The 14,792-nt window shown below is 33.3% G+C and overlaps 1 protein-coding gene across 2 annotated transcripts; it reads right to left on the reverse strand.

Moving 5' to 3' along the window:
• Positions 1-768: 768 nt before the first annotated feature.
• LOC131161720 (uncharacterized) lies at positions 769-12,411 on the reverse strand. Of its 2 annotated transcripts, none has more exons than XM_058117681.1 (3): positions 11,943-12,411; positions 11,755-11,850; positions 769-1,175 (listed from the first exon to the last, which is right to left on the reverse strand). In XM_058117681.1, the coding sequence occupies exons 2-3, from the start codon at positions 11,802-11,804 to the stop codon at positions 938-940; spliced, it is 288 nt and encodes a 95-aa protein (XP_057973664.1). In that variant the 5' UTR covers positions 11,805-11,850; positions 11,943-12,411; the 3' UTR covers positions 769-937. The 2 variants fall into 2 exon arrangements, with proteins under 2 accessions (XP_057973664.1, XP_057973663.1); XM_058117680.1 differs by having other exon boundaries at positions 11,755-11,853.
• Between the last annotated feature and the right edge of the window lie 2,381 nt (positions 12,412-14,792).

A 14,792-nucleotide genomic window follows, 5' to 3' on the forward strand; every position in this document is an offset into this window, starting at 1 on the left:
ATCTATAATAGTACAGTTAGTGTTAATCTTGGATCAGGCAATCTAACAAAATTGCAAGTCTAATTTATTAGTTGTCGCCCATAAGAAAGTAGTTTAGCTAATACATCTAATATTGCAATAAAATGACAAAAATATGATTAATTAAGGAAAGTCAAGAAGAAACAAGGCCAAGACCCCTTGAGAGTTCTTACCTCCTGAAAAGTATGGGTCTCTTGTGAATTTTTAGGAAAAGGAAAAGTTGGGGCACAACTTATTTTGGATATGTGATATTCTTGTAACTAGTCTATAATGTAATATTGTTGTAATCTTACAATAATAAATGTTTTTATTCAAATTATTCTTTCACCATCTTTTCCTTGTAAACCTCATCTCTATATTATAAGGTAACCATTGTTAGGGAACAGTACATGGAAAGACTATAATAACGTGAGATAGGGAAGACCACATTCTGAGATAGGAAACGAAACATGTTTGGTAGGAGATGTGCACAAAAAAGTTTAAAATATATCTAAGCATCTCATCTAATCAGCAGTAAGGATGCAAGAACATTTGAGCTTTTGGAATAATACTGCTAGTATCATGGCCATCTCCTAAAGTTTCCTTCCATTTGGCAAAATGTGCCATTGGAGAGAGAGAACCCCCACAAGCTTACCCATGAAGTTGCTTTCAAACAATTTCCTAGTAACATATTCTCTGATATATATATATATATATATATATATATATATATATATATATATATATATATTCTCGGGAACAAACAAGATGTTAATGTCAAAAGATATCAGGTCTGACATTTCATGCTGCAGAAAACTGAAGCACATATAAAACACAGAGGGAAAACAGTGTGGCAACTCACGAAAATAATGCCCTTATAACATTGATAAGGTGAAAAAGTAACAGAAAAATCATAATGGGAACAAAGTTCTGATGGAGATTAAGACTCTTTTCCTGTCTCTGCCAAGGAAGTAGCATCTGTAACAGAATTTTGTGCTTCTGAAAGTTTCATCTGGCGTTCAGCATGTTCTCTTTCACAAGCACTGATTCCCATTATAATATCAAGCATAGTTCCCGTTGTGCCAAAGAACACAAGAGGTGCCAAAGACTTTCGCTTTATCCCCACTGGAATTGCAAGCAGAGCTCCTGCTACTGAGAATACCCACGTCCCCAGTGCACTGCAGACATAACCTTGTGTTATGAACTGATTATTAACCCACATAAAACAACATAAAATTATGGATGTCTGCTCCAAACCATATGACTACTTTCACTTCTGAGACAAAATATCCATGTGAAAGTGAAGTAAAATTTGCTGCAATCTTGTTTCTCCAGGGGCTAAAACATGTTTCAGCTCTAAAATAGAACTTTGACTTTATATCCATTTTTTTTTCCCTCAAGATAACCGATCAGATGATTGTAAGACTGGTCATAACAGTGGCCAATTTTTTTACATTCGGAATAGTAGCTATCCAGAACCAAGGATGAACTAGCACATAATTCAATATAAGTTTTGTCCAAATGTACAAAATGTTCTTGATTACAATTGCAAATATTGTAAAAGCTCCCATCACATTCGGAGCTTCTCCACAAATCAGAACAAAAAATGCAAGCTTTTAACACATGCTTTAGGCTTCACAAATCAATTCTTATATTAAGTTTTAAACCACTCAGATAATTCTATGGTTGATCATTACCACTTGCTTCGTGACTTTGTCACAATATTTTGCAAATTAGTTTCAAACGCTAAACCATTCCCTGGCCCCCAAATTCTCATTGTCAAGCCATAAAAAGTGGCAATGAACAATGACATGCTTTTTCAAAACCTTGAGTTGTTGTGCAAGCCTTTACTCACATCAAGTCCACTTAGAAACCAACATTCAAATAGAATAATAATCCCCCAATAGCAAAGATATTAAAGTGGACCAGCAGCCTCAAGAGTGAAGAAACTTGCAACAAAAATCATCCTTCACATTACTATCCAAATAAATGATGAGATTGTAACAGTTCATTTTGGGTGCCAATTACTGGCAGCTGCCCTGCAAACAACAAAAGATGAAAATAAAACACAAATACTAGCAGATCATTGGAACTGCTCCGCGTGACAAATAGTCAGAAGAATCCCCTGGATATCCACTCTATGATACTTGCAGCTTAGTTGGTGGTGGAATTCAGATCCTAGACTGGGAAATTGTGCATGGTAATTGTTAGCACCAGGGAGTCCTCGCACCTGGGCTTGATATATGGTTGAGCACCGACCCAAAAGATAGGTCTTGGACTATCCATACATATAAAGACCCTTCTCAATTACTCTCTTTTCCAATGGGAACCAACTCACAAGTGGAATATCAAACAATCTACCCCTCATGAGTGTCTAAAGATCCCTCTTAAGCACAAGTTGTCTCCCCCTTGGGAGCAAACCCAACCTCAACAGGTGCTAATTTGACCTTACCACGAAGTTTTACACACCTCATATTGCATTCCTAGTGCCGTTCAAACCAGTCCTATCTCCCACGCCATGATCCCATTCAGATCCATTTAATCAACCTAGATAATGACTCTTGAACTCAATCATTCACTTAGTTCTCCAATATCAGCACGCCAATAGAATTAGCACTTAAACTTCCGTTTACATTACTACTGGCCCAACCACGAACTGTCGACTCTAATACGGCTTGATAGTAAGTGTTTCCTCCCCACTCAAGCAAGTTATGGAAAATAATCACAAGCCCAGCAAATAACAAACCAATAAAATGTTATTGGTAACAAAATTAAACAACCAAAAAGCTAAGAGCACTAATATTTATGTGCAAAAACCTTCTAGGAATGAAAAGGTATGGGCATTGTAATCCACTAATCAATGAAAATGGAGGGTAAAGGAGGTCTACAACAATTAAACCTGAAGAACAAATCATTGCATGAGAGACTCTTCAAGAACACAAAAAAATTGGGCAGACACTAGTCTAAACAAAGCTGCATGAGAAAGATTAGGGAATTCATCCTCCTACTCACCACGAAACAAGACCCTATCCATACGAGTAGCAACTTCTCTCTCCCTACTCACTCATCAAAAGACAACAACATTATCCAAATAAAGATCCCTCAACCCACACTCCCTAGTAAAACTATCAAAACTCTGCATGTTAGTAATCTTACCTCCCCTTCTTTCTCCCAAGGAAATTTCACCACATTAAAATTCTCTCCCCCCAAAACAAAATACACACATTCACACAGAGAAAACAGAAAAAAAAACAAAAAATGAGCGATCTGCCTAGAAGAACAAAAATCAAACAATGCAAATAACTCATAAAAAATAAGTACTAAACTGAAAAAGTGCTTAAACTCATGTGTATTATTTGGTTGTCTAACAATAAATACTGTTAAAATAAGTGGCGTTTAAGCGCCATATGAATCTATTACAATAATATTAATATATTACTTATCGCTTAATTAATGTATACCAGATATATCATAGAATATTATTAAATTATGTTAACAGTATTATGAAACAATTAACATTTTTCATTAAAAATCTCTAATTAATACTTCCAATTAACATTTTAAATATTTCATAATTAACAATTAAATTAATATTTATCTTAATTAACATTTTCAATTAGCACTTTAAAATTATCTATTAAAGAAACCAATATATGATTCTTATTTTCTAATTGACAATAATAATATTATTAATTTATGATTATAATATTATAACTTGTATATTATTAATTAACACTCTAAAATTATCTATTAAATAAAACAATATATGATTCTTATTTTCTAATTGACAATAATAATATTATTAATTTATGATTATAATATTATAAATTGTATATTTTTTTTAATCATTAATTCCTAATTTATAAAACAGAAATCCAATAATCAGAGAGGGGGACGGGGTGATTTGGTGGAGCACTACCAGATTAGGCAAACAGGCGAGAGAGCGAGAGAGAGAGAGAGAGAGAGGGGGTGGGGGGGAGGAAGGGGGTGGCATTCGGTGGTGAGGCAGCAGCAGCAGTGGCAGCGACAGCATGAGGCGGCAAATGGAAGCCCTGAGCACAGCAGGTCACTCGGGGTAGAGGGAGAGAGGGAGCGAGAAAGAGAGAAAGAGGAAGTTTTCCAAAATTTTTGAAATTGCCCTACTAGTGATAAAAATTATAAGTTTGCAATTGTCTCTATACAATAACTACTTACAAGTATGGTCTTTAATTTCCACGAAACTGTCGAAATTTCCGATTTCCGTCACCTTCGAAATCGAAATGGCAGTCGATTTCCGTCTTGCATAATTTCTGTCGAAATCTCAACGAATCATCCAAAATTTATCGAAACCTCGAAATTTTAGCAAAATTGGTCGAAATTTATCGAAACCTCAAGAGTGAAGTGAAATTTCTCTTTTAATTTATTTTATTGAAACAAGAGGTTATCACAAGTGCTTTTGAAATTATATGAAAAAATAAACTTATAGTAATATTTTATTTAACCATTCAGGTCTAAATTATCAATATTTGTATAATAAATAATATTTAAATGATTTATGAATTTCATTTGCATTAACTAAATATGTTTAATGTCCATTATCTTACAAACATGTTTGATACACATACTATTTTACAACTTTTCCACCTCATACAAAACATAGATGTATTTAATTTGTAATATATTAGTCTTAAAACTTATATTTTTATGTTTGTTAACCATTTCTAAATTTTCACAAAGAATTTCATGCTTTACTACTAGTTTCCGTTATTTTTTCAAATCGAAATCGACATCGAAATCGAAATTTCTGTCGAAATTTCCGTACTTTTGGAGCTTCGAAATTTGAGTCGAAATCAAAATTTAAGACCTTGCTTACAAGTGACCAAAAAGAAATCCTTCATTACTTCTTGAAATTAAAGTTACAAGTTTGCCATTGTCTCTATATGATAACTGTTTATAAGTGGCCAAAAAGGAATTCTTCATTACTTCTTGGAAAGTACTATTTTTTCCCTAAAATAAGTGGTTTCGAAAAAGTACTTTTTGCAGTAAGTACTTGTTTTTGTGCAAAACAAACAATACTTTCTTGCATAAGTACTTATCTTAAGTGATAAGTGCTATAAGTACTTCTTTTTAAGCGGTCCCTAGTGGGGGGTTAAGAGATCTTGTAGGTTGCGGTTGTCTCTCACCCCCCAATGGAGTAATGGCCATGACGACTTCCCTATTAATTTCCTCCTCCTGGCATACAAGAGTGTTAGTAAATATAAACATTCTTTTGGAGTGGGAAAAATACCTTTTCGAGAATGAGTTCTCTAGATCCTAAAGCTCTTGTGCACAACTCATCATTTCAGTTTCTAAAATTGATTCAGTTGAAAAATATTAGAACAACATTCATGATCTAAAACAATAGCCAAAGTATCCTCAATCAAACTATCTAACTGCTCAACATTATTTTTCAAACGGTGAACACCAATCTGTACTTCTTCAAAGGACCTCCTTGGAACATCATTTCCCACTTCATGGTACCCAAACATGCCACATTTTCCCAAATCCATTGGTAATTTGTAGCACTCTCACAATAGTGGAAGGAAGGTGAAATAGACTCAAAATCATCACAAAACCCATTTTCTGCCATCCACTCATTTAGCAGTAAGCCTTTAAATGACTCACAAGAACTCCCCATCTCATCTGATTGCTGTGAATGCCACATCTCCTCCTACTCAGTATGTTGCTTTGAATATCTCAATCTAGCCTTCAATGAGGAGATTGGTCGTTCCAAAGTAATAACCTACTCTCGGCAACCTGTTAGATTTCGAACATCTTAACTGGACCAAATCCCTCCCCCTTGTAGCGTTTATATTGTCCCTAGTTTCTCCCTTGATGATATTTCATCCTTGCAACTCCATTCTGCATTTTATGTCCTAATTTGAGCCCCACCTAGCAAGTCATAGTCTCTAGAGTAAAGGAAACCTCCTGATCATCCCCTTTGTCAAGCCTGTTTGTAATTGGGCCTCTTTCTCCTACATCAGATATATCTTGGGCTAGTCATAGATGGGCTGGGGCTTCTGAGTGTCTTTTTCTTAAAGCCCACACGCACAAAGCCCTCATGTGCATGGACTTAAGCCCCATAGAATTCAGTCCAAAATGGTTGCGCCCAACTCTATTAAAATCCATTTAATTTCAAATTCAAATTAACTCTCCATGGCCCAAACTTTTTCCCCATCTTCTCCTTCCTTGCATTAAGTGTAAGACAAGACCTAGAAGCAATCTGTGATAATTTGGGGGGCAGATCCCAAGCTGTTACTTCATGGTTTCACTGAAAACAGTTAGGCTGAAGACCATCATCATATAACGCATGCAGAAGTCTCTGCAACGATTGCATTCTACCACCATCTCCAAGATGTTGGCCAATCGACAATTGCCACAACAAAGGCCATATCCATCTTCCTCCTTGCTTTCTTACCTCTAAGATATTTCCTTTAAAGCCACAAGAAGCAGCAACCATCCCGAAGCCCCAACACCATCTGGAAAGCAAATAAAGAGATTCCAACCTTTGCCTTTAACCCACTCCAATGACAAGAGCCTTACCCAATTATCTACAGAATCCTCAAACAACCCACAAGAGCAGTGACCTAGATCCATGGTTTTAAATCGCGGTCGCAGATAACATCGCATAACGGTTGCGGGTTGCAGGAGATGCGGGTGTTATGTAATATGAAGAGAGCGTAACAATTATGAATTTTTTTCAAACAATGCCAAAGTTGAAAAATAAGCATAAAATCCATTAATACATGATTTTTAATGAATTTTGACTGCTTTTATTCAACCAACAAATGCTTTTTAATAGGCAATATGATTTCATATTAATTTTAGTGCCCTGTTTACAAAAAAAAAAGTCATTTTTAAAAAATATTTTGCACCATTTTAATGGGTAAAAAAAATGTAGAAATGATATTAAAATAAAGAATCAATTAATTGGAGACATAAAATTAATAAAAATGAGTCAATACTCAATACACACATACATGAATTTGAAAAATGATTGGAATCAATAATTAAACACATGAATACAATATTACAAATTTAAACATAGCACATGTCACCACAAAAAAAAATGATGTGGAAGGTCTTCATAATTTGCATCCCTAGTTTTTCTTATTTTAGGACTCTTACTTTATTAATAATCCTTCTAATTTTAAATATTTATTACATAAAAAAGAAAATATAATCTTTGGTAAGTAGTATTTATTTAGAATATTTAAATAATTAAAATTTTAAAATATTAGATATTTCATCTATTAATAAAATAAGAGTAATAAAATAAGAAAAATATTAATTATTTATATATAATATATTTATAGTAAGACCAGTAAATTTATTTCTCAAATCTTAGAAATTAGGAATTTAGGATTTTAGGTATTTATTCAGCCTAATTTAATTATTAAACTGCCTAAGTCTCAAATCCTATCCCTAAACGTAATATAATAGATATATAACTACTTAAAATAACTAAAGCTAAACCTAATATAATATATAAACAATATAATATATAAATAAATACTAGTTTAAGAGTTTAAGTAAACAAGGAAAAAAAAAAAATAAAGGAACATGAAGATTCAAGAATCAAGAGAGACAGAGAGTGCACTAAAGGAGTCTTGAAGAGTCCACTCCAAGACTGGAACTCTCGAAGATCAGAAGGGAGATGGGGCTGACGGCGACTCGCGGAGCTGCTACAGGGCTGGCGGACTTGCGGAGCTGCTGCAGGGCCGGCCTGCGACTGCCAAACAGGTTAGGATAGGGCTTCCAGCCTTCAACTGCTCGAGGGGGGGCAGGTGGAATCTAAGCCTTCAACAGTTTGACTACTTGAGGGGGGAAGAACTTAGCCTTTGAAGTCAAAGAAACTGAAGAAATGGAGGGGGAGTGTTGGCTGACTGCAAACGAAGGGTTCTTTCTTATTCTTCAGCTTCAAACAACAAATCAAAGGTACGATTTCTTGATTTCAGTCTTTGGAATGGTCGATCTATCAAGAACGAGTGTTGGGAGAGGGAAAAAGTAGGGAATTGTGAGAAAGTTGGGTGGATTTGAAGGAGAAAAGCCGAATCAAAGTGTTGGCTGCCATAATGGTCTGTAATGGAGTAACGGTGTGTAACAGATTGTAATGGCCATAACAGCCATTACGGCTGTGAATTTTTGTCCCCCTGCAATATTGGTCTGTAACGGTTTTGATGTCTAAATTTTCCATTACATAACAACTGTTATGCTATGTAACGGCCATTATTTAAAACCATGCCTAGATCCCTAGTCAAATCCACATGGCATATACCAAAATGAAACAATTTGACTCAAAACCATTAAATTCATCATTTCTCAAAGCCATAAAAGACATACGCGTCCTCAAGAATTATGAAATATGAACGGACCACTATATTCAATCTATTAAAATTAAAAAACTTTTTGGCTATAAAATAATGATGATAACCCAATTTTGCTAATTAAGAAGTATTTAAAAAAAAAAAAAAATAAACAATTTAGAATTTGATCAAGAAACTCAGCAACCGGATTCTCCATCATTCCTTTGAGGGAAAAAAAATGGAGCCCCATCTCCTTGCGATTAAGCAAGTCTAACATCTTGCCCTAATGCGTTCTCCAATTGGTGTCATTTAAACATCTTATAAGAACCAATTGCAGCTCTAGCAACTACTTATTAGCACTAGGAGAGTGCTTGTACAAGAGGTTGACATACATGGGAAAGCATCAACTAAAGGCATTAGTTGTTGTGCCCATGTATATAAGCCTCTCCTTCAATCTATTATGAGGTGGGACAACTCATTAGTGAAATTTCCAACAGTAATGTTGCCTACAGCATGACCTTGTAAGATGAATATAGGCATATCTAGGTTGCTTCGTTGTAATTTAAATGCTACCATCAAATGCAAGATTTTTTGCCCATTTAAATGACAGAAGAAGAGCATACAAATATAAAGATGGCATCACACGAGCTGAGCTTTTCTTTTTATGTTAAAAATTCACTACTACTTTCCTAATTCTTATTAACATTAAGGTTTGGCTGTGCCACTGCATTGGCCCTTTTTCCAAATGCAAAAAAAAAAAATTTCCCTATTACATGTTTTTCTCATTCATTTTTTTTTTAAAGAGATTTCTTTAAAGTGAACCTAAAAAGGAGACAATAAGAAGAAATCTTATAGAGCACTAATATAAGCATTCTAGAACAAGAATGCCACATTTTGGGTTGTGAGATTCATTTTATAGACAACTAGACTACTCGCATTTTATGCTAACCTTATGACAGAGCCAAATCACCCTACTTGGACCAATTCATTTTTAAATACTCTTGAAGAACTGCTTCCAGCATCAGAAGTTCTGGGAGGTAAAAATATGAGCACATATCCACCTCCGCATATCTTTTGCACCAAATCTGTGGCCATTATAATATCAGTCTAAAATATTTCACCAGTGGGTTGAACTATGATTAACACATTTCCTGTGCGCATAGAGCATGTATTACAAATCAAAGGCATGAAAGAGGTTGGATCATAGGAACCTGACAAAAGATTTAACTTTTCCACATAAGGATATGCAAATATTTATCCTTGTAAGTCAAGAAGTTATATATATTTAGAGAAACCTTAGAATTTTAAGAAATACGAACTAATTTTTTTTTGTTGGATTGATGAAAATCGGAGTGGAGTAGAATCTAGTTGGAACTATGGAGAGCAGCACTAAAGTCTAGAGGCTTTAAGAGAAGTAGAAATAAGACAACATATGAAATGTAATTTCATTCATTTAAGGAGGAATATTGGAGATAATATTAAACTTGATGGTCAAGAAATTACTAGCATTAGTAAGTTTTGATACCTTGGATCTATTATGCAAGCGGAAGGAGAAATCAAAGAGGATGTACTACATAGAAGCAGGTTGGATAAAAATGGAGATCTTTAGGAGTGCTTTGGGCATGCTGCGTGATCACAAAATACCCTTAAGATTAAAAGGAAAGTTCTTTAAGATGGCAATAAAGAGAAGTCATGCTTTATGGATTAGAATGTTGGGAAACTAAGAAACAACATATCGAAAAAGTAAAAGTTGTTGAAAGTGAATGAATGGTATAACATTAAAGGATAAATTAAGAAACAAAAACATTCGCAATAAGCTAGGCATAGCACTAGTACAAGATAAGATAAAAGAAAGATGATTTAGATGGTTTGGATGTTTGAAACACATACCAGATAGTGCACTTGTGAGAAGGAGTGAGTTGGTTGTAATTACTGGTATAAGGAGAAGGAGGGGCAGACAAAAAATAACATGGAATGAGATAGTGAGGAATGATTTAATAGCTCTTAATCTAACTAAGCAAAATGCCAATTTGCAAAAAAGAATTCATGTAGTTGATCCTGCTTAGAGAGACTTAAGGCTTGTTGTTGTTGTTGTTATTATTTTGTTTATTTTGAAACTATTTACAAATACATTGACAATGATAAGAAATGGTATTCATATTGTATGACCCTAACATCCATTTCTACTCCCCTCTGTAGTTTAGTAATGACTCTTTGTCAACTTTATATGTTCTCTCTAATCAATGATCCAAAATACACCCTGCTCTAAATGATTTGTGATTCTAAATGAAAATTTAGTACAAAGAATAAATACAAACATAAATAAGGTTTGAAGCAACATTACAAAAATATAAAAGAATAAAGAGCAAAATACAAAGTATGTGAGTTGAAGGGCATTGTAGTTGTACAAAATGCAAAATGCTCATAGTTCAAATTTATAAATCAAGACTCTCAAATGCACTGGTCTTTGCTCTATTTATGGTGAAAAAGTGCAAATTATAGTGGAAAGGGAGAGTCTCAGGACCATATATTAGCTTCTACAAATCTAGGTCATTTTGAGCACCTTAACACATGTTTGAAGGCTTTAGAATAATTTCTAGAAATATGCAACTTAGGTTGAGTGGATTTCAATTAGAAACTAGTGCTTCGTAGTTGAACAAACCAAATAGGGCTAATGGGGTATAGCTCACCTTGACCCTAAACAGATTAAATATGATCTCCAACAATCACCAAGCAAATGATATTTGGTTGTTTGGCTTCTATGCAAACACTGATTAAAAGAAAGCCAAACTTAAACTAAATAAAAGGAGGATTGAATTAAATTATAACTAATTTATCATTCTTTTATTTAAACACATTGAGCTTCTCAGTAAATTTGGACATGCCTCGGGTATGGAAAGCATTTAGGGAGTCTCAAATTTCATAGTTATGATTCATCAGTTAAGAGGTTTGTTAAATAAATAAACACTAAAATGCATAAATAGACGAATGACAGATTCATTCCTCAATAAATCTCCTTAGATTTGAAAGACCTCCTATAAATTTCTAAAGGTGTGGAACTCTTGAACTTCACTATTTATAGAAAAATGGAAAAGGGAGAGGTGCCGAAGTCATCTCCTTCTCGTATGTGATTAAAGCTCCATTATTTTTGTTCATAAACTCTTTGCTCGTGTTTATCGCACTCAATAGAGTAACATAAACTAATTCTGCGTTTTGGGAGCATAGAGTTTGATCCCAGGACTTGAAATTGTGAAGAATGTTTCAATAAAAATTTCAACGCAATTTTATATTGCATTTTGTAGAAATCCATACAATTCCAAATCGAGGGCTTTAAACTCCATGATACCAAACACGGTTTTTTAGAATCTACTTCAGAGCGCCATTTCAAGTAGTGAGAGACATGGATACAAAGAAGGGGTTAGAAACAACTGACTTGGAAACTGAGCACTCCTCAAGCTGCTTCACTTTCTCGTGACCAGCCATCTCCCGATTCCCGAAGAAAGAAGCAAAATCTTTTTCTTCCTATTTACTTCTAGACAGCACAACAATGAAGGTTGGAAGGTTTGTTTAAGCGGCCCTCAATTGGGAGTTGGAAACAAAGGTCAGGGATCGATGGCTTACCGGATTGAGGATTGATTAATGAATTAAAATTGGTTCGTGGTTAGGGTTTGCGCTCGGTGTGTCTCAGTCTACTGTGCGTGCCTCTGCAGTTTTTACGTCTTGCGAATACCGCGGGGCATCAATTAGTACCAGAGTCTCGTCTACGACCTCGCGGTGACCAGCCTCACCGTGCGAGAACTTGGTGGTCGCTTCCCTCCCGGACTATCACAGCACTGACGAGCCAACTGCATCGCCCGCATCACCGGAGCCGACCGACCAGCAACGCCATCGTCGCCACCGTCTCCGGCTACTTGCCACTTCGCCTACGCGACTACTTGTCAGAGAAACCGCAGCGATGTCCACGGATAACCGCGTCCAAGCCTCGCCGGCAATAGTTACGGCGCCCAGAATCTTCCTTCCTCTGTGATCCCTCGCACTCTTGCCCGAAGGACACCAAACCCGACTCCACTTCCAGGTGTGGTAAAATGGTTAATACCGGCGAATTTTTTCCCAATTTATCCATTTTTTTTAATATATTAAATAATACATTTCTCAAGAAAATAATTTCCAGAATAACCCTAACGTCTCGCTACTTGGAAGTAAACAAATCTCGCTACTTCAAATAGCGAAATTTACCACGTGTCATTTTGGGAATTATTTTCTAAAAAAAGATATCATTTAATATATATATATATATATATATATATTTTAAAAAATGATAAATGAGGAAATAAATTTTTCTGTGTAATAAATAGGAAAATAAATTCTTTTAATATATTTTTAAAAAAATGATAAATCGGGGAATAAATCTTCTACATCATAAATCGAGAAATAAATTCTTTTTATAAATTTTTATATGCTATAATATTATTATATATAATAAAAATATTAATAATGATATCATAATATTAAAAATTATAAAAAAAATTTAATTGATTTTCTAGTTTTTAAGATTCATATTAAATAGTTAGAAAATAAATATTTTGTTTAAAAAGTCAAAATAATTTTTTATTTGTAATTTTTAGATTTTTAAATAATTATTAAAGTAATTTTTTTAAAAAAAAACTAAATTATATAAGTTAATATTTTTGATCACTAATTTTGGATTTGAATTCACAAATCAAAGTTTAATATATGAGTGCATGCTCTCAAGTCTTAATTAACAAAATAAGAGTTAGAAATCTAAAAAACAGTAAAAAATATTTATTACCTTTTCTATATAAATTTTAAAAAATAAAGAACGTCATTTTTAATTATTTAAAAAATAAAAAAATAAAATAAAAATAGAACTATTTCTACAAGAAAATAGTGTCCAATTTTTTTATACTGTAAATTTATTTTAGAAAAAATTTCTAAAAAATGAAAAATTATCTATTTTTTAAATATTTTTTGAAACTAAAAATAAAAATTAAAAATATTTTCCATAAGACCCTTAAGTTTTTTTAAAGTCTTCATGATATTTATTTTTACATTTAACTGGTGATTAGAAAGCCATATATGATGACAATTTTAATATTTTGAGAAATATAAAATTTTAAAAAATGTGACACTCTTATCTTTATGCTCACATATGACAATGCTAACAAAATATGAAAATTTTAATTTCATGCAACCCATGAGAATCTTATGTAGAAATTTTATTTTTGTTATGAACCAAATAGAGAAATGAGTATCGTCTATACATTTTCTATATTGATATAATATAGACTAAATAAAGAATTTTTAAATCTAGTGAACAAAACAATACTTTTAAGTGAAAAAAATTTCAAAAATATATTAAATAGAAAAAAATAGATATAATTAAATAGGAATTTTCTTTTTTTCAAAAATTTATTGTTCCAAAAATAATAATAAAAAGAATTAAAATTTACTTTACTTCTCGATTTATTACGCAGAAAATTTATTTCTCGATTTATCATTTTTTTTAAAAAATATATTAAAATAATTTATTTTCCTATTTATTACATAGAAGAATTTATTTTCTGATTTATCATTTAAATATATATATATACATATATATATATATATATATATTAAATAATATCTTTTTTGGGAAAATAATTCCCAAAATGACATGTGGCAAATCTCGCTACTTCAAGTAGCGAGATTACGTCAGGGTTATTCCAGGAATTATTTTCCCGAGAAAGGTATTATTTAATATATATTTTTTAAAAAAGGATAAATTGGGAAAAAACTCCAATACGGGCCCCCCGGGCATAAAACCGGGTGATAATGCAATTTAGTGTGGAGCTGTGTAGAGACCCGCAAAATAAGAATAATAATGATGACAATAAAAAGGGAAATTTGGTTTGAGTACAAACCATCAATGCTTTGGGTAGTCTCAAGAAAATTGTTGACGATTATGTGAGTGTGTATGATTTTGTGAGACCAAATTGTCGATGGTTTCAGGAATCTCAGAAAAATCATCGACGATTTTAAGTTATTGAGGATTATTAAATGTAAAAACGCGATAAAAAGGTGGGGTAAGTGATCAAACTGTCGACAGTTTCCTCCAAACCAACATGTTTATAAATAAGAGTTAGCTCATTTTTTAGGGAAAAACTAACTCTCTCTCTCTCTCTCTCTCTCTCTCTCTCTCTCTCTCTCTCTCTCTCTCTCTCTTTTCTATTTTTCTCCAATTCTCAACTAAATTGAAGAATCAACACCATTTCTGGGTCCTAACTCCGAGTCTTAGCGTTTTAACTGGAGTGGATTTGTCGTTTGAGCATCGTAGACACCACTTCAGGGATAAGGTAAGGGAAATAGATTTTGTGAGCTGTTTTGAAATATGAACCGATTAAAATGAAGTATGTGATTACAAAAATGTTGTATATGATTTTCTAAATAATTAGGTATATGAAAATGATGGTT

Source organism: Malania oleifera, chromosome 8 (assembly GCF_029873635.1).
Source record: "Malania oleifera isolate guangnan ecotype guangnan chromosome 8, ASM2987363v1, whole genome shotgun sequence".
Taxonomy (NCBI): Eukaryota; Viridiplantae; Streptophyta; class Magnoliopsida; order Santalales; family Ximeniaceae; genus Malania; species Malania oleifera.

Excerpts from the sequence above, each read along its gene's own strand:
- LOC131161720 (XM_058117681.1), bottom strand. The coding sequence starts at position 11,804 with ATGGCTGGTCACGAGAAAGTGAAGCAGCTTGAGGAGTGCTCAGTTTCC. Across the intron at positions 1,176-11,754 it reads GAGGAGTGCTCAGTTTCCAA|TGCACTGGGGACGTGGGTAT; the intron begins GTCAGTTGTTTC and ends TTATGTCTGCAG.